Below are 21,109 nucleotides of genomic sequence, written 5' to 3'. Positions count from 1 at the left end.
CGTGGGTTGGGAAGATCTCCTGGAGAAGGAAATGGCAACCCACTCCAGTACTCTTGCCTGGAAAATCCCATGGATGGAGGAGCCTGGTAGGCTACAGTCCATAGGGTCGCAAAGAGTCATACATATATACTCGGTAAGACTGATTTGAATGTATTTCTTTACTTCAAGTTTTGTCCTAGTTTATATGGTATCAACAAACTAACTTGAAAGTCATTTAGCTAAATAAGCCCTATGTTTATACCTATACTAGCTTTTATTTTAATTTAAGAAATTATTTGCTTAAGTGACTTTTATTGGTAATGATAATAAATATACATCTGCTCCTAGAAAGAGACTAAAGGTTCTGGGGTATACACAATCAGAAAATGCATATTTATGTAATATCTATGGACTTTCCTGGTGGCTCAGATGGTAAAGTGTCTGCCGACAATGAGGGAGACCAGGGTTCAATCCCTGGATGGGGAAGATCCCTGGAGAAGGAAATGGCAACCCACTTCAGTACTCTTGCCTGGAAAATCCCTTGGACTGAGGAGCCTGGTAGGCTCCTCCTGGTAGTCCATGGGGAAGCAAAGAGTAGGACATGACTAAGCGACTTCACTTTCACTTTTCTTCCTATGACTTATAGGACTTCTTAAAAAATACAAAAAAAGAATAACAGCTACCATTTGGTGGTAGTCATCATCTTCTAGGCTTAATTCAGCATTTAAAAAAATGCACTTAAAAATTTTAATTCACAAAACTAACTGATGTTGTAAATACTGTTATTCCCATTTACATATAAATTTTCATAGAAAACAAGTGCTTCCAAAGTAACAAAGCCAACAGGAGAGAGTCAGAACACAAAGGAAAACCAAGCTAATTTTAGAGGTCATGGTCTTAAAATCTCTGTGTCACCTGAAGCAAAAAACTTAGCTTTAACTAACACAACATTATAAAGCAATTATACTTCAATTAAAAAAAAAAAAGCCTACTTTTACAATCTATTTACAGAGTGAAAGCTTGTCTAGAAAGAAAATTATGAGAAAGGAGCAGAAGCAGTAAAATAAAGTAAAATTATTTTCAACAAATGGTGCTGAAGCAATTGGACAACCACATGCAAAAATATTTAGACACAGACCTTATATCTTTCACAAAGGGGGAAAAAAAAAACTCAGAATAAACCACAGACTTAAATGTAGAAAACAAAACTGTAAAATTCTTAGAAGATATCATAGGGGAAAATCTAGATGACCTTGGGAAAGGCCATGATTTTTAGATACAATATCAAAGGCAGATCCATGAAGGAAAGACATAATAACTTGGACTTCATTAAAATAAAAAAAGGAAAAAAGCTTCTGTTCTGTGAAAGACAATGCCAACATAATGAAAAGTCCACCCACAGTCTGGGAAAAAATATTTTCAGAATATACATCTAATAAAAGATTTTTATCTAAAATTTGCAAAGAACTCTTTAAACTCAAGGATAGGAAAGTAACTCTATTATAAAATGGGCAAAAGACCTTAACATACTCCTCAGCATACAAGATACACAGATGGTAGATACACATTTGAAAAGATGTTCCATAGCATATGTCATCAGGAAAATGTAAATTAAAACAAGATACCACTACACACCGATTAGAATGACCAAAATTTGGAACACTAACACAAATGCTGGCAAGGATATGGAGGAATGGGAACTGTCATTCACTGTTGATGGGAATGCAACATAGTACAGCCACTTGGAAAGATAGTTTGGCAGTTTCCTACAAAATTAAAATTACTCTTATTATACAACTCAGATATTGTACTCCTTAATGTTTACTCAAAGGATTTGAAAATATGTCCACACAAAATCTTCCACACTATATAATTTATGGCATCTTTATTCATAATTGCCCAAATTGGAAGCAACCAAGATATTCTTAAGTAAGGAAATGGCTAATAAACTGTGGTATAGCCAGGCAATGGAATATTATTCAGTGTTAAAAAGAAATGAGCTAACAAGTCATGGAAACACATGGAAGGATCTTAAATACATATTATCTAGGGAGAAAGCCAATCTGAAAATTTATATACTGTGTGATAATAACTATTTGACATTCTGGAAAAGGCAAAACTTTGGAGGCAGTACAAAAATCCGTGGTTACCAAGGAGGGATGAACAAATAGGTGGAGGAGGGAAAACAAATAGGTAGAATATAAAGAATTTTTAGCTCAGTGGAAATATTCTGTATGATATTATAATAATGTGTGTATGTGGGTGCTCAGTTATGTCCAATTCTTCTGTGACCCCACAGACTGTAGCCCTCTAGGCTCCTCTGTTCATGGAATTATCCTGGCAAGAATACTGGAGTGCGTTGCCACTTCCTTCTCCAGGGGATCTTCCTGACCCAGGAATTAAACCTGCGTCTACCCATATCTCCTACATTTCAGACAGATTCTTTAATTCTGAGCGACCAGGAAAGCTCATTATAATAATGGATACATGTTATTATATATGCTTCTAAACAAACAGACTGTACAACACCAAGGGTGAATTCTAAGGTAAACTATGGTCTTTGGGTGACTATATCAGTTGTAACAAATGTACCCCTCAGGTGGAGAATGTTGATAATGAGGGAGACTAGGCATTTGTTGGTAGGATGAAGGATATAGATTCCTATGTAGGAAGTCTACCTTTCTCTCAATTTTAAATAAAGGAAAATTCAAAATACAAGGTAACATACTGATTCAGATGATTCAGTAGAAATCAGGATGCAAAGACCTGCATCCTGACAATGGCTAAGTAAGTTATTTATCTTTTAGTTTTTAAATAAGATGTCTTAGTTTCTGTCTGACCAAAGACCAAACTGAACCTGTGCCCCTTAAGTGTAAGTGCAGAATCCTAACCACTGGACTACCATGGAATCCCCCATATCATTTTATTTATTTGGGACAAAATTGCTAATCTTTAATATTTGGCAAGACAGAGTACTGTGAAATGTAGTGAATAAGAGGAGGGGTATGACGGAAAAAGTTACATATTTTACTTCAGATTACCTAGGATAAAAAAGTAAGAGTGAAGCAAGTAAATATCGGCAGCAATGCAGGCCAGTGGCTCACTTTAAGCCACGTAAATATGCAACAGGCAGGCTGGCATGAGCTGGCTTACATAGACTGTCTCTATATAAAAATTACTTGGGGATAAAAAGTTTTTGTAAGGAAAGAAAATGGAATTCATGTGCTGGCTGCCACTTTGCCAGTGGGGTTGCATTATCTGGCCTTTTGGCAGCCATTGGCACTAAGAGACCCTGGGGAGATACATAAGCTGTGTCTGAAACAGTGAAAATCAAAGTAGACTTGGGATGATAAATGGGATTCAGACAAGGGGCTGTGGTTGTTGTTCAGGCCCTCAGTCATGTCTGATTCTTTGAGACCCTATGTACTGTAATGCGACAGGTTCCTCTGGCCATAGGGGTTTTTCAGGCAAGAATACTGGAGTGGGTTCCCATTTTCTTCTCCAGGGGATCTTCCCAGATCAGGGATTCCACTGAGCCACCAGGAAAGGAAGCAATGGAGTACAAATCTACTAGATACTCGGGGAAGAGACCTCTAGGCTTTCATGTACTCTAAGAAAGATTTGTGGGAACTCTGATCTCACTGCTGAGGGCCCAGGTTCAGTCTCTGGTTGGGTAACTAAGATCCCACAAGCCATGTGGGGTGACCAAAAATAAGTAAAGCAAGTAATTTTTAAAAAACAGAAATATCTGCAAATTGAGAACATTTGTTTTCTCTTTTGAACTTAACTCTTCACTGAAAAGAATATTTGTGCTCTTACCTAAAAGGCAGAAAAAATAAAAGATAGATAACATATTTAAGAATTCCTTCCACAAATTTTGCTGAATTTTCTGGTATGTATTTTCCCTTGTTTAGAATTGATTAACAATAATAAGTGTGTTGTGCTTCACAGACTATGATCTATGCCATATAGTAGAGAGACTAGATTCTATTTTCTGTGCCTATTCGATCATCTCTGTTTGCACATAGCACTGCATTTTTATTCTGTCTCTATCCTTTTATCTCTTTTTTCAGATTACCTGTTGGGTTTTTTACTACTCTGATGATTTTATAAGAATCATAAAATACATTTTAATAATCCATTGATTAAACCATTAAATTTATGCTGGACAGAGGTGTGAGATATTTTCTGTGTATAAATACCATTAGAGATGTTCAAAGTTACTGACATAAAAAAGATGAAAAAGAAAACCTTTATTTTGATTTAAATGAGGAAGCGTTGGTATTTACTTGTTGGTATATTACTTTTTGTAGATTGTTAAGATAAGTAATTTTTTAAAGATAACTTATTAAATGACAGTAAGATTAGCATAGATATTGCACCTTAACTATGCTAATCAGGTGCTAAAATTATTAAAACTAATATCAATATTTGATCTTAAAGGGATTCCAGTGGGACATTTTACCTAAAACCTAAATTGTGCAGAGTCAAAATTTATACATACTTTTCTACTTCTTATCTCATTTTAATCCAATCTCTTTTACATTTTCTAGCTATCAGTAAAATTAGACAGTCAATTAAAATTTCATGGTCTACAGTATTATCTTTAGGCAGAACTGGAAGCAATACTCCAGTTAATAATCTAACTATAAAAATAACAGCATTGCTCTAGTTTCAGCAATATGAAATTGTAATTGCCCAATGTCCTAATTTCTCTGAGTTTAAGAAATTTAGCTATTACTAGTCTTCTGTGTCCTAAAATTTTGTGATAGGCTATGGTTAATACTAAAAAAAAAAAAAAAAACACAAAACAAAAACAGAGACCTCCTCATTTTCTATCCATATGATGTCTACATAATATAGATCTTTTTTTTCCTAAATGTAGGTAAATCAAAGATTGGGTATGTTTTAGATTTGATGTAGTGATAAACTGGATGTGAATGCTAATATCTATTGTATTTATGAAGTTTATAATGAACATGTTTTGAATTGTGGTGTTGGAGAAGACTCTTGAGAGTCCCTTGGACTGCAAGGAGATCCAACCAGTTCATTCTAAAGGAGATCAGTCCTGGGTGTTCATTGGAAGGACTGATGCTAAAGCTGAAACTCCAATACTTTGGCCACCTCATGCAAAGAGTTGACTCATTGGAAAAGACTCTGATGCTGGGAGGGATTGGGGGCAGGAGGAGAAGGGGATGACAGAGGATGAGATGACTGGATGACATCACTGACTCGATGGATATGAGTCTGAGTGAACTCCAGGAGTTGGTGATGGACAGGGAGGCCTGGCGTGCTGCGATTCATGGGGTTACAAAGAGTCAGACACGACTGAGCAACTGAACTGAACTGATCTCATACAATTTGGGAAAGCAAGAGGAAAAACATTCAGTGCTAGTCTTTAATTTCTTAGAATAACACAACATTTGACACATGTTCCATGTTAAAGACGCCTACGTGTTCACGTGACATCACAGTCTATATTCATGATGTTTTATTCACAATAGCTCAAAAGTAGACGGCAAAGGATATAAAAGCAGAAGGCAACAAGTGAAGGCATCTATTACTTTTGTTTTCCCTTTGTGCTACTAACATGCCACGATGTGGGAAGATTGAAATGTTGGGTGTTCTATCACACTATATAGTCTGCCTTCAATTTATCAATTAACCTTAAAGTGTTTGCAAATGTTGGTGGCTCAGTTTTTCTATATTTTTATTTTTGTATGCCAATATAAAATCCCCCAATGTCATTTGACTGTCAGATACAGCTTGTGGTTCTGAATTTCCACCTTTTTATTAATGTCCTAATGCAATTAGAAGAATAGTGTGATAACTATTATTTATTCTATTGTTGAATGATCATAATATATCTATACATGTAAATGTCTTGAAATTCTAATTATTACAGAACATTTTAAATGTAAATGCCTTAATTTGTGATTTACATCTAAATAGACTACTAAGCTTTGGTAATTTGGGGGAAATTTTTCAATTTGATTGCATGAACAGGTGAAATATTCTAATTAAGTAGATATTTGAGAATAGACACTGGAGGGGAACAGTGTTATCATTGAACTGTGAAATGATCACAGAGAAAGAGTTAAGGAGGAAACATACATACACCATCAGTTAAGTATTTGGTGATGCCAAGATAATCCAGGGACTGATAAATATCTCTTAGTTAAAGTCACAAACCATACCACTGAATCAGTCAGAGGAAAGGGTTATTTTTTAAGATGTCAGGCAGGAGTAAGAACCAAAATGAGATTCAAAAACACTGGTCTGAGTCATGTAGGAAAGCAAAGACCAAAACTGGTATCAGCGAAAAATAAGATTGATAGGTAGCACTTAATTAATCCAGTTCTTACAAGAAGTCTATGTGCGTACCCCAAATAAAAACAAGAACACTGCAGATCAGAAAAAATGATTGCACAAGTACAGACAGGAAGTGGTATGAATTCAGTGTAGAGTCTTAGTCAGTGAAATGCTGGGGACAATCTGTCATTAGTCTCCTTTTAAAAAGTCTATCATATACCTCTCAGGTCTCTCTGTTTGAACTGTGACAGAACACTTTCTCCTTTCCCTGCTGTTCCTGTTCATGGAATTGCAAAAGTGCTTACATTGTTTAGAAGAATGAAAAATTAGTTTATCATAGACCTACTCATGGCTAACTAGGCATAGGGCATATTGCTAAGCATGCTAAACACTTTACCTGATTTTCACCTCAAGATTCAGTGACACAGATAATACTAATATTCCCACGTTACAGATGAGAAAGCGGACAACTTGCACAGTTGAATAACTTGGACTCAGTAATACAAATATTAAATATGATTGCTCAGATTCAGTCACTTCCACTGTATAATCATAAGGGATTTGATTTAGGTCATACCTGAATGGTCTAGTGGTTTTCCCTACTTTCTTCAATTTAAGTCTGAATTTGGCAATAAGGAATTCATGATCTGAGCCACAATCAACCCCCGGTCTTGTTTTTGCTGACTGTATAGAGCTTCTTCATCTTTGGCTGCAAAGAATATAATCAATCTCATTTCGATGTTGACCATCTGGAAGTCCATGTGTAGAGTTTCTTTTGTATTGCTGGGAGAGGGTGTTTGCTATAACGAGTGCATTCTCTTGACAAAACTCTATTAGCCTTTGCCCTGCTTCATTCTGTACTCCAAGGCCAAATTTGCCTGTTACTCCAGGTGTTTCTTGACTTCCTACTTTTGCATTCCAGTCCCCTATAATGAAAAGGACATCTTTTGGGGGTGTTAGTTTTAGAAGATCTTGTAGGTCTTCATAGAACCGTTCAAATTTAGCTTCTTCAGCATTACTGGTCGGGGCATAGATTTGGATTACCGTGATATGAAATTGTTTGCCTTGGAAACAAATAGAGAGAGTTCTGTCATTTTTGAGATTGTATCCAAGTACTGCATTTCAGAGTCTTTTGTTGACTATCATAGCTACTCCATTTCGTCTAAGGGATTCCTGCCCACAGTAGTAGATATAATGGTCATCTGAGTTAAATTCAGTGGAAGTGAGAAATAGATTTAAGGGACTAGATCTGATAGACAGAGTGCCTGATGAACTATGGACAGAGGTTTGTGATATTATACAGGAGACAGGGATCAAGACCACTCCCAAGAAAAAGGAATGCAAAAAATTAAAAAGGCTGTCTGAGGACGCCTTACAAATAACTGAGAAAAGAAGAGAAGTGAAAGCAAAGGAGAAAAGGAAAGATATATTCATTTGAAAGCAGAGTTCCAAAGGATAGCAAGAAGAGATAAGAAAGCCTTCCTCAGTGATTAATGCAAAGAAATAGAGGAAAAGAACAGAATGGGAAAGACTAGAGATCTCTTCAAGAAAATTAGAGATACCAAGGGAACATTTCATGCAAAGATGGGCTCAAAAAAGGACAGAAATGGAATGGACCTAACAGAAGCAAAAGATATTAAGAAGAGGTAGCAAGAATACACAGAAGAACTGTACAAAAAAGATCTTCATGACCCAGATAATCATGATGGTGTGATCACTTACCTAGAGCCAGACATCCTGGAATGTGAAGTCAAGTGGGCCTAAGGAAGCATCACTATGAACAAAGCTAGTGGAGGCAATGGAATTACAGTTGAGCTATTCCAAATCCTGAAAGATGATGCTGTGAAAGTGCTCCACGCTTGTTTCCTAGGGAATCTGGAGTAAACTACGTAACCTTCTCTATCATACACCTCCTCTTATTCACTACATTTCACAGTATTCTCACTGTCTCTCCAAATATTAAAGATTATCATATGCATGTGTGTGTGTGTGTGTGTGTGTGTGTGTGTGTGTGTGTATGTCCACTTAAATTTGTACTCCGAGAAACTATTAGTTTGGCCAGGGTGTATTTGGATTTTCCATAAGACATTACAGAAAAACCTAAATAAACATTTGGCCTCATTAGTTTAACTATACCTTGTAAACTTAAAGTGAAAGAGAACTTGCTAAAGTAAGTGCATCCTAGTCTAGAGAGACAGACATGGTTGGAATCTATACTACCTAGCAGGTACATTGATGTACCCCCTTCTTTCCATGCCTCCCTTTCCTGACTTGTAAAATGGGGATGATATGAATAGTGAGCACAGAGGTTTACTTAATGATTCAATAAGCTGACATTTTTAGGGCTTCCCAAGTGGCACTAGTGGTTAAAGAATCCTCCTGCAACTGCAGGAGACTTAAGAGACATGTGTCCGATCCTTTGGTTGGGAAGAACCCCTGGAGGAGTAAATGGCAATCTGCTTCAGTATTCTTGCCCAAGAAATCCCATGGACAGAGGAGCCTAGTGAGCTACAGTCCACGGGGTCGCAAAGTGTTGGACATGACTGAGCACAGAATACATACATATGCTTAGTAGAGGACTTGTGCAGACACCATGCAATAATAGTTTACAATCTGTTTGTGTTTTGACCAATGAGTTTAGTTCTGCAAAATAATATCCTTGATATTGACATTATCTATTTTTCACATACCTATTGTAATATTTAACACAGTACCTGGAACACAATAGATGTTTAATGAATATTTGATGAATAAATTTAGAAGCAAAACAATCTCTATAAATGCTCTATAAATTGCTACTAAATTTTTAGAAGCCTTACCATATTCCATGGTACTTTGATATTTTCATACATGCTTTTATAATCTATTATCCGTTAGCAATGTAACCTCAGCCTTAAATTCTAATTTAAATATATACCTATATTATATGTAATCAATCACTTCAATGTCTTTTGCTTTCTTCTCTGTGGCTTATATTCTCTTTGATAATTATTTATGCAAATTTCTATTTTTATCACCAGAATGTTTTCCCAGTTTTTAGATAACCAAGCATATCTACACTCGTAGCTGTGTTTTGTTTTTAAATGCCAGAGAGGCTTATGTGAATAAAGATAGAATATTTTAATGTACCTTATTAATATGTTCTTTACAACCCTCCAGATAGCATTTTGAAGTATCTTTTAGAAAAATCCAAAAGAAGGATAGAAAGTCAGCCTTTATCTTTATCAATGTTACCAAAACCATCAATTAAAATGTTCCAGTTAATTTTGACATGTGCATCCTTCCTTATCTGAAAATGTCAATTGTTCAGTTTGCTTAATATAGTTTGATGTCAACTGGGTGTTCTTTCTTTTTTTTAATCATTTATACTAAGCCATGTTTTGATATGTGATAGATTGGAAATTCTCACTTTTCTTTAATAGTTTTTTTAAAATTATTCTGCATAAATTTAGGGCTATGATTAGGTAGTTTGAGTCTATCTACATTATTAAAGATTGACTTTTCTTACTGTATTTTAAATCTCGTATTAATGAAAAATAATCTGAAATATTCATACCACTTACTTATCACATTAAAATCTCAAATTATGGTAAATGTCTGGCTTTCTATATCCTAATTAGGGAGACTTACACTCTTAATTATATATTTTTTATAAATGACAAATTGGTTTGTTTACTAGTTTGGTTTCATAAAACTAGTGTGGTTTCATAAAAACTAGTTTGGTTTCATAAAATATTTTTAAAAACATTTAAATCTAAGATTTTTTATTCTTTAGACATTTTTGCATATTGTGTGTGTGTGTTAGTCCCTCAGTCGTGTCCGACTCATTGTGATCCCATGAACTGTAGCCTGCAAGGCTCCTCTGTCCATGGAATTCTCCAGGCAAAGATACCAGAGTGGGTAGCCATTCTCTTCTCCAAGGGATCTTCCCTACCCAGGGATTGAACCCATGTCTCCTGTATTGCAGACAGATTCTTCAAGATTTCAGCCACCAGGGAAGTCCTTTTTTGCATACTGACTTTATGAAAACAAAATGGATTCTTCAGTTCAGCTTTGTCTCTTGGTCGTGTCTGACTTTTTGCGACCCCATGAACCGGAGCATGCCAGGCTTCCCTGTCCATCACCAACTCTTGGAATTTACCCAAACTCATGTCCATTGAGTCGGTGATGCCATCTAACCATCTCATCCTCTGTTGTCTCCTTCTTTTCCTGCCTTCAATCTTTCCCAACATCAGGGTCTTTTCAAAAGAGTAAGCTCTTCGCATCAGGTGACCAAAATATTGTAGTTTCAGCATTTCAACATCAGTCCTTCCAATGAACACCCAGGGCTGATCTCCTTTAGGATGGACGGATTGGATCTCCTTGCAGTCCAAGGGACTCTCAAGAGTCTTCTCCAACACCACGGTTCAAAAGCATCAATTCTTTGGCGTTCTTTATAGTCCAACTCTCACATCCATACATGACTACTGGAAAAACCATAGCCTTGACTAGACGGACCTTTGTTGGCAAAGTAATGTCTCTGCTTTTTAATATGCTGTCTAGGTTGGTCATAACTTTCCTTCCAAGGAGTAAGCGTCTTTTAATTTCATGGCTGCAATCACCATCTGCAGTGATATTGGAGCCTAAAAATGTAAAGTCTGACACTGTTTCCACTGTTTCCCCATCTGTTTGCCATGAAGTGATGGGACCAGATGCCATGATCTTCATTTTCTGAATGTTGAGCTTTAGGCCAACGTTTTCACTCTCCTCTTTCACTTTCATCAACAGGCTCTTTAGTTCTTCTTCACTTTCTGCCATAAGGGTGGTGTCATCTGCATATCTGAGGTGATTGATATTTCTCCTGGCAATCTTGATTCCAGCTTGTGCTTCTTCCAGTCCAGCGTTTCTCATGATGTACTCTGCATATAAGTTAAATAAGCAGGATGACAATATATAGCCTTGATGTACTCCTTTTCCTATTTGGAACCAGTCTGTTGTTCCATGTCCAATTCTAACTGTTGCTTCCTGACCTGCATACAAGTTTCTCAAGAGGCAGGTCAGGTGGTCTGGTATTCCCATCTCCTTTAGAATTCTCCACTGTTTACTGTGATCCACACAGTCAGAGGCTTTGGCATAGTCAATAATACAGACAGTAGTCTTACTTACAATGACTTGAACAATGTTCTCAAACTTTATTGTGCATATAAATTACTGAAAATCATGTTAATATGCAAAGTTTGATTCAGTAGGTCTGGGATGAGACCACATTTTGAGGCATAAACACCTAAGATTATCTTAAGGGCATCTAATGATGACTCAACAGATATTTCTTGAATGTCGTAGTCAACATGCACAATTATTTACTGCAAATGAGGCAAAGAAATGATTTTTGAAAGAGCATGAGCACTCAGTTGCAATGTTCAATCACTCTTTGATGCTTATTAGTTGCTTAGATTTGGACAGATTTTAACTTTTCCAAGTCCCTTCTTATTATCCCAAGCTTGAGAAATGTCTATTGATTGACTAAGATTTCCAAAGAAATAATCTGTTTCAATGATGACAATTTCAGTTCAATTTAACAAACTACTGAACATATGCAATGAGTTAAAAGAATGGTATACTCAGGTAATAATAAACCACAGTTTATATGAATTTTCCTTTTCTGCAAGTGAAGAGAAACATTATACAACATACAAGCATTAACATTACTAGTTGGGAAGTTTGATGGCCTTTAGCTATCAGCAGGTATATGTGTTTAACATTTAAAATTATTTTGGCAAAAATTTAATGTTTCTATGTTGCTTAAAATTCTTAGTTTTTCCTAAATTCTAGAGGTAAACAATGCACCCACATGTATCTCACATTGATTTCTTCTAATTGAATCAGATAAGGAATTGTTTGGGGCCAGGCCCTTGCTACATACTTGAATATCTTTGTTACTGTTCATTAACAGTATGATTCAATGGCTAGCATAAATTGGGATCAAGAAATCTAGACATTTCAGAGATTAAATAAGATATCAAATGTTTGCTAATGGGGAATACTCCAAGATAATGACTTGAAAACTTCTGATTATGTGTCATGGAACACTCTAAACCCAGAAGTGGCTCCTTTCACTCACTTGGCAATAGAACATGGGACTCATCACTAATAATAAACCAACATTAGAAGCTGGTTTGCTACAAATTGTAGTTGGCTAATATTCTCTGTGTTTCAAATTGGGTAATTAATTATATTAGCTACATTTCCTGTGATAAACATATTAGAAACACTGGTATGTTTGCAATGAAACAAATATGGTTTTGCTATTTTTAATAGATGTGATATGCATGCCACATTCCTTTCTTTCCTTTAAAACCATTGTCATTACAATGGAATTTTCACTGATTTTTATGCAATACTGACTACCTAGCTAGTGCTTTTGCAGTTTTGCTTTGTTTCTTACAAACTTTCAACTTTTTATTTTATATTGGGCATAGCCAATTAACAATGTTGTGGTAATTTCAGGTGACACAAACGCCCCTCCCATTCAGGCTGGCACATAACAATGGGTAGAGTTCCATGTATTATACAATGTGTCCTTCCTTGTTGGTTATCTATTTTGAATATAGCAGTCTGTGTTCTTAAAAGATCATAAATTAAATTTATAAGACAAAATTGGGTACATGTTCTTTTGTTTCATTTTGTCTCCTAATTGAAACACTTAATGATTTTGCCAAGAAACCAATCTTAGGGTTTCCCTTGATTACAACAGTGTTCTGATGTTTGCTTTTGACTATTTCTGAGTTTCAGAGAAAATTTCCTAGGAACCATTTTATGAAAGGCTGAAAGTTCTTAAATAGCTATCCTTCCATTGGGTACTATATGATTACATGTATTTTAGGAATATTTAATTCAGTCTGATTTTTTGAAGTCTTCATTCATTTTACTCCTTTCTCCTTCTGATGGACTAGTCCACAGAACAAGATGGGCCTGAGCCCTTTAGCTATGGGACCATGTGGATAGTTTCTTTAGCTCACTAGCACAGGCAAATATTGTCATGGTTGAGAACCTGTTGTTTGGTAGCTGAAAGTCCTAAGTAAAAACCAGTTTATAAAGCCACAGAGTTAACAGTGTGAAAATCAGCTTTCATGTCTCTAACACCAACTTCAATTTTCAGGAGAGAGCTGACTTTTCAAATGCACAGTGAATAGTTGCATTTGTTTTTAATCAAGTAAATTGACATTGCAGCATCAAGCACTCATTTGATTTTTAATGGACATTGGTATCACCAAAGATAATTCAAGTGACAGCATAAATAACTGTCAATACTGTGTCAGAATAAAAGCAACTGTCATTTTTTCTAACATGTAGATTCAGAGATTACTCACAATTTAAAGCAGAATAATAGGAAAGGGATATATTCATATTATCAAATACAGCCATGGTTTTAGATATGCTTCAAAATGAAAGTAAGAGGTTAAAATTTACCAGTTTTACAGAACCTTACTTATATTAATTATAAATTTTCTTTTTAGAGTGTTTCTCTTGGAGGACGGCAGTCTCAAAATATATAATGTTACCAGGTCGGATGCCGGAGTATATACTTGCATAGCTACAAATCAGTTTGGTGTTGCAAAGAACACTGGCAGCCTCATCATAAAAGGTATTTTACTATCTTTGTTTGTGCTTGATGACCACTGGAGATACGTATGCATACCCGACCTCTATCACTGTTAACCCTGAATCATATTGCATATGTGAAATATTTGGTTTCACAACTTATTTGAGTAGTAGCCTTATATTTATTAATAGCATGGTCACTTTGCCAGTGGAACAGCACTGTAGATGTGAATAGCTTGACAGTTCAAAAGCTGTCCAGTGGGTAATAAGACAAAATAAAACCTGCACTTAAAATATACGGATTTCCACAAATGCCTCCATGAGAGGAATTTATGAATACTTTGATGATGTTAGTGAGGTTTCTTTCAGAAACTCTCAATTTGAGTAAAAATTTTACCTGGATGTAAGGCTGCCAAGTACATAGTTGATTCATTTGTTTCTATAACTCTGGGTACTTAACTATAACTAGCAAAATGCAGACTTTCTTGTGTTAACCTTAATAAGCAGTTCTTTAAAAAGAGAAAAAAAATTAAAATATTGGTGACATGTAAATAATTATTAGATTTCCATCACAGTAAGTGGATACGTTCACCCAATTTCAGATGGTAAAAGTGCACACTCTATTCTTGAAACTTTTAAACTAGTATCAGTCCAAATGTAACTACATATATCACCAAGGGCCATAATTAAGATTAGACATTTCTATTCTCCATCTCTGCTACTTTATTGAATCTCAGCTCATAAAACTAGTATGTTTAGGGGAAGCCAGGTCACTTTTTCATTTCATTGCCTCCTGGATGATCAGAATGACTGTCTTGATAGAGGAGTCTGAGCAGGTTATTAAGCCCAAATGATTAAATTCAGCAATTGGTGTTTTATCATTATTTCTATTAGAAATAAATAAGTTCAATAAAAAGTAGTTAGCTATTACTCACCAATTATCCTTTAAAATGTCTAAAGGAAAACAAACACCCACTTTTATCCCTAGAAGATATTTCTGCCAACTTTATCTCAAGCCTATTATATTATGCCAACAATTGTCTGAAATACTCAGGGGAAATGTAAATGATAGAACTTGTGTGAAAATCCAACCAGTGTGGCATATTTTGAAAAATTTCACTTCTTTAATACTGTATTGTCATCAGGTTTTTAAGACTGATATGGACTTAATGTTTCAAGGAATGTGCTATAATTATATTTAATGATAGGGAATTTCCCCAGCAAGTTTTTGGTAATACTCATGTACTAAAAAGTGTGAATGTTTTATGTTTGAAGAAATAACATGTCCATCAAGGGAAGAAAAATAGATTACCTTATTTCCAATTTAGATGCTATGGGTGGTATTCATGCACTATATTACAATAGAAGATTAATATATGCTGGAAAGACACACAGTTAATTTTTCTAGGTATGGAGAAATCCAGTAGGAATTAAAACGTGAAATATTAAAGACAGAACACATCAGTAGTGAAAATGTAGTTTCTCAAAATTTTTGGTGACTACCGGCGATGGGTAAGCGGGACCAACGGTTTGCTACTAAAATACAATGACAAGATCCTTTCACCACAAAGACTAACGAAAAAAAATATAAATAGATTAAACAACACAGATAGTTTCTCTTCCTCAATATTTTCTTTTGCCTTTGGTATCATAATGATTGTACATTACTAATCAATGGAAGAAAAATCAAGTAAGAAGAGTCACATAAATATGAGAAACTCAGAAACATCTGCTTAGTTCTAAAGATAGCATGTGGATACTTTAGAAGTGAAACACAGCCATGTAGTCTCCTGATTCTTAGGACAGAAACAAGTTGATAGGTATTTTGGGATTTTCCATAAAACACACCATAGTCCCCAGATACTCGAATCTCTGTGAGTAAGAAAATAATTAAATAAGATTGCTCAGTTAAAAAGCTGACATAGTTTTACTTACTTCTAATATCCTTTGCTGGAGATACTAAAACAAAATTATCTCAACCCGCATTCCTGGTCATCTTCATCTTTTCCACTTTTCCTTCTTCTGTAGCATATTTCATCTTCCTACAAATGATATGGTTCACTTATTCACACGTATTTTCTCCTTATTTTTCCCTTCTTCTAGAAAAGAAATGAAAAAGGCAAGCCCTGGGAACTGTATGTGTTCACTAAATATTTATTGATTGAGTGAAAGGATCTCACCTTATCCCCCTTGGTTCTCAGAGATAATTTCTATCCTGACTTCTCTCCTCTAAAATCTGAAAGTTTTCAATTTTTCAGGATTTATATGTGTTACACTACTTCATAGTAGAGCACTTCAAAGGCAAATAATAAACTTCTAAATACTTTAACTTTTCCAATTTTAGTGTTTGTAGTTACATGATTTTAATGCATAGAGAATTCCACACTCTACAAGGGAGGACAAATAGGAAGCTACATGAAAATCTAAAATATTTCATGGACAGAACTCACTGTTCTTGTATTTTCAGTACAGTTCCAGATGATTTACATATGCAAAAGGGCTTATATCAATATGCATGAATATCATTATTTTCAGTCATTTATATCCCATGATGGGAAGGAATGTGTTTGTTATTTTTAGCCTTCATGAAATATCCACATCCCATTTCAAGGGGATTTGGAGATTTTTTGCTTCTTTGCCATTGACAGTAGCCATTAATGTAATAAAAATTAACACATATACATAATATATTTAAAAAAACTACATAAACACAAAGTATGAAAGCATATTTAGAAACTTTGCTTTTTAACTGATCTGTATTGTATACACTGTGGGATTCTTACACAAAATAGGTCTAAGATAAGTCTATCATTGGCATATCCTCTTAACAAGACTGCTATCTCTAATTCCCTTTCATGTAGGAATGTTGAAGGTATCACTGCTAAAAATTATTTTACAACCTATAGAATTGAAGGTATAATCTGAGAAGTAAACGTAATAGTATGCATTGATTCAGTCATTTTCTTGACTATTAAGAGCAGCCATCTGGCTGTTTGTGGCGACAATTTAATATTTCTCTGTGTGCTTGCATATGTGTGTGTGTGTGTGTGTGTGTGTATGCCTGTATATGTGTATGTGTTTGTATTTTCCTGTCTATAGTGTTCATTTATTGTCATTACAGCATCAAATATAATTTTGTCTCTCAAATCAAGATCAGCTTACAGTGACCTTTCTGGTAATATGGTGGTAAAGAGCAAATGAGAAATTTCAGTAAAACTGATAAAACAATCATCTTTCTTTGAATTTACTTATCAGCCTCAGTCATGCAAGAAATGTTGTTACTAGATAACATGTAAAAAGATAATTGTTACAAGAGTAAGATATTTTTCAGCTTAATTTTTAGCTGATATGGCTTATCTATGTTAAGAGGATTCTGAAGTTATCTGCACTGTATGTTGGAAATTTCTATTTCACTAATGCAGCAGGATAAAGCAATTTGCCATTCAAACATTGGAAGTGCAATTAGCACCAGCCTTGCCAGAGCCTCAGAAGATGCCCAGGGTAATTTGAGGACATGTTCCATGGGCACAAACAGGAAATTGAAAGGAAAGAGAGTTTAAATGTCTTCGTTTGGAGGACTTGTAAAATACAATGTGTACATACACTAAGAGGCATATGAAAGTCACATTAAAGAGAACATTATTTTATCTGGCATTTGGAAAATTATTAAAAAGCTCAGAAACAGCAGGCTCTAGAAATGATCTTGTTTGCAGGCAACATTTGTTTTTGTTTCCCCACTGGAGAAGTTTTGGATGTTCAATTATAGGCCTCATTGCTTCAGCATTATTTTCAACTGAAATGTCGGAACTTGGAAAAGCATATCTAATGTGCAAATTAAGTTTATTGCTGCTCATTTAGTTGTTTATTCTTTGTGATAGAAGTCTTTATTATACCAGCATGGAGAGTGGCCTATCCATTTTCTCCAGCAGAAGAGGGTGTTCACTGATGTGATTTTACATTTACTAAGAGAAATACTAAGATAGGCAGATAATTGGAGGCTTTGTGGCTTTCCAAGGCAGTTTAAAGGACTTGAGGTGTTTAATTCAGCTGTTAAATCTAGAAGCCCAGCTTTCCTGAGTAAACCAAAAATACAAATTCACAGAGGTGACAAGACACAGTGGAATATATCCATTATTTTGTAGTGGTTGAATTCTCCAAGTACTGCTAATGTCTTTCCCCAAATGTTTAATTCTACATCCCAATTTTATGCAAGGAATGAATTAAAAGATCTAATATAAAGAAGACTTTGACTTAAAATTTTTTAATGCAAGTATTTTTAAGGTGAAAAAATATATAGTGAATTTTTACACTGTCTAGATATGAAATTTTCATTCCCCCTCCAATATTGGAAATAATGCCGAGGGAGTTCTTGAGACCTTAATTTCTTCAAGAGTAAAGGAGAAAGAAAACAAAAAGCATTCATGTAAGGAAGCCCAAAATGTCAATAATATTTCAGCCTTCGTAACAATTTAGTTTATAGTCTTTTAAAAATCTAGCACATATCACTCAAATAAAATTTCCAGGTATGTTAAGCAGCTTTTTTTCTTTTAAATATATATTATATGTTATAGGATGGATATTGTATATTAATTATAATTAATGAATTATAAGTTTGCACATTTTTTGATTATTCAAGAAAATTGTCACCAAACCTACTATTCATTAAAATTTTGCATTGTTTTATTTACTCTTAATAAAAATAGGGGATGTATAGCTTGTGGTTTGTGCCAATTAAAGAGGTCAAATAGATGAACATATACCACTTCTTAAAGTGGTGAAAAGCAAAGACTTGGAAATTAGATTTATCAGTTCAATTAAGAACTAGCGTGAGATCCTAAAGAGTTTGTTTTTGCTATTATTAACATTGTATTATTTATTATCTCATTAATATTTTTTATCAAGTACATAATCTGCTCCAGGCATTGTCACAGGTCCTTTATGTATGTCATCTCATTGAACCCTCAGAACAATATTTTGAAGCAAGTGATCATTAGAGATTGAGGTACAGAGGGCTAAATTACTTGACAAGATCCTTGTGTTATTAAGTGGCAGAACACTTTTTATCCTTCTTTTTTACATTCCAGTAAAGTTATGTAATAATTACATGAGATAATTTCACATGGCATTGTTTACAGTTTAGAAAAAGATATAGTAATTTGCAGGTATTAGTACTTCCCTCTAAATACTTCATTTTAATTAATTAAATGTACTTCAATATTTGATAACTTTACATAAGTAAAGAAAGTCTTAAGTGTACATTTGCTGAATTTTGGCAAATGCATACACCCCTGCAACCTCGAAGTCTACCAAAATACATTATCAGCTTGCCTGGCGGCTCAGACAGTAGAGAATCTGCCTGCAATACTGGAGACCTGGATTCAATCTCTGGGTTGGGAAGATCCCCTGGAGAAAGGAATGGCAATCCACCTCAGTATTTTGCCTGCAGAATTCCATGGACAGAGGAGTCTGGCAGGCTACAGCCCATGGGGTCACAAAGAGTAGAACACAGCTGAATTACTAACACTTTCACTTTCACATATTGTTCCCTCATGCCCCTCCCTGGCCTCACCCTATTCTTATTTTTTTTTTAATTAAATAGTTTTTTTATTTTTTAAATTTTAAAATCTTTAATTCTTACATGCGTTCCCAAACATGAACCCCCCTCCCACCACCCTCCCCATAACATCTCTCTGGGTCATCCCCATGCACCAGCCCCAAGCATGCTGTATCCTGCGTCAGACATAGACTGGCGATTCGATTCTTACATGATAGTATACATGTCAGAGTGCCATTCTCCCAAATCATCCCACCTTCTCCCTCTCCCTCTGAGTCCAAAAGTCCGTTATACACATCTGTGTCTTTTTCCTGTCTTGCATACAGGGTAGTCATTGCCATCTTCCTAAATTCCATATATATGTGTTAGTATACTGTATTGGTGTTTTTCTTTCTGGCTTACTTCACTCTGTATAATCGGCTCCAGTTTCATCCATCTCATCAGAACTGATTCAAATGAATTCTTTTTAACGGCTGAGTAATACTCCATTGTGTATATGTACCACAGCTTTCTTATCCATTCATCTGCTGATGGACATCTAGGTTGTTTCCATGTCCTGGGTATTATAAACAGTGCTGCGATGAACATTGGGGTACATGTGTCTCTTTCAATTCTGGTTTCCTCGGTGTGTATGCCCAGAAGTGGGATTGCTGGGTCATAAGGTAGTTCTATTTGCAATTTTTTAAGGAATCTCCACACTGTTCTCCATAGTGGCTGTACTAGTTTGCATTCCCACCAACAGTGTAGGAGGGTTCCCTTTTCTCCACACCCTTTCCAGCATTTATTGCCTACAGATTTTTGGATCGCAGCCATTCTGACTGGTGTGAAGTGGTACCTCATTGTGGTTTTGATTTGCATTTCTCTAATAATGAGTGATGTGGAGCATCTTTTCATGTGTTTGTCACCCTATTCTTAGAAGCAACAACTGTCATGATTTTTTTCTGCCATACATGTCATACAAATGCAATCATACAGTACATACTCACTCTTTGGTATCTGACTCCCCTCACTTGACTTAAACCACTAGCCATCAACCTTCTCTTTATTAAAAATGAGCAAAACTAAGCAAAACTTTACCAACAGTGGGTTTAGTCTGTGCAGTTAAAAAAAAAAATCTTGAATTTTAAATATCTTTGCCTCCATTTTCCCCTCTCAAATTTATTCACACTGTGCCCGAAGTATTTGGTTAACAATTGGAAGTTCAGTCTTTTTTTTTTTTTCAATGATTCCATTCTGAGGCTAAAGTAGTGAATAAACTTCTCTGTTCCTTGGATATTCTATTTCTAAACTAGTATAGTGGTCACTCAAGCTCTAGTGCCTTTTTTTTTTTTAAAGGAAAAATGTGTGGCATTACAACATTAAAAACAAAACAAAACAAAACACCCAGATGCAAGCTTTTCAGTCTATGGATCCTGAATACTCAAAGAAAGAGTTATTAGCAAATTCATTCAAGTCAAGAAAAGGAATAGGGTAGGAAAGGGGGTAAGGGAATGCAGAGGGGAAAAATAATCAACAGAATCAATTGACTCTAATTTTCCTCTTCTGGATTTTATTTTACTTTATCTTCCCTAAATCTAACATAGGGCTTCCCAGGTGGCACTAGTGGTAAAGAACCTACCTGCCAGTATAAGAGACAGAGATTCAATCCCTGGGTGGGGAAGATGCCCTGCAGGAGGGCATGGC

General features: G+C 35.3%; 1 protein-coding gene across 3 annotated transcripts in view; it reads left to right on the top strand.

Annotated features, from left to right (window-relative positions):
* CNTN6 (contactin 6) overlaps positions 1-21,109 on the top strand; it is a 174,108-nt gene that overhangs the window by 113,940 nt on the left and 39,059 nt on the right. For all 3 annotated transcript variants that reach the window (XM_069562587.1, XM_069562588.1, XM_069562586.1), the window contains one exon: positions 13,788-13,915. In XM_069562587.1, coding sequence (XP_069418688.1) covers positions 13,788-13,915 — 128 coding nt within the window. The remainder of the gene's footprint in view (positions 1-13,787; positions 13,916-21,109) is intronic.

The sequence above is a fragment of the Ovis canadensis genome, chromosome 19 (genome assembly GCF_042477335.2).
Source record: "Ovis canadensis isolate MfBH-ARS-UI-01 breed Bighorn chromosome 19, ARS-UI_OviCan_v2, whole genome shotgun sequence".
NCBI classification, from domain to species: Eukaryota; Metazoa; Chordata; class Mammalia; order Artiodactyla; family Bovidae; genus Ovis; species Ovis canadensis.
This window is presented reverse-complemented; position numbering and strand designations above follow the sequence as displayed.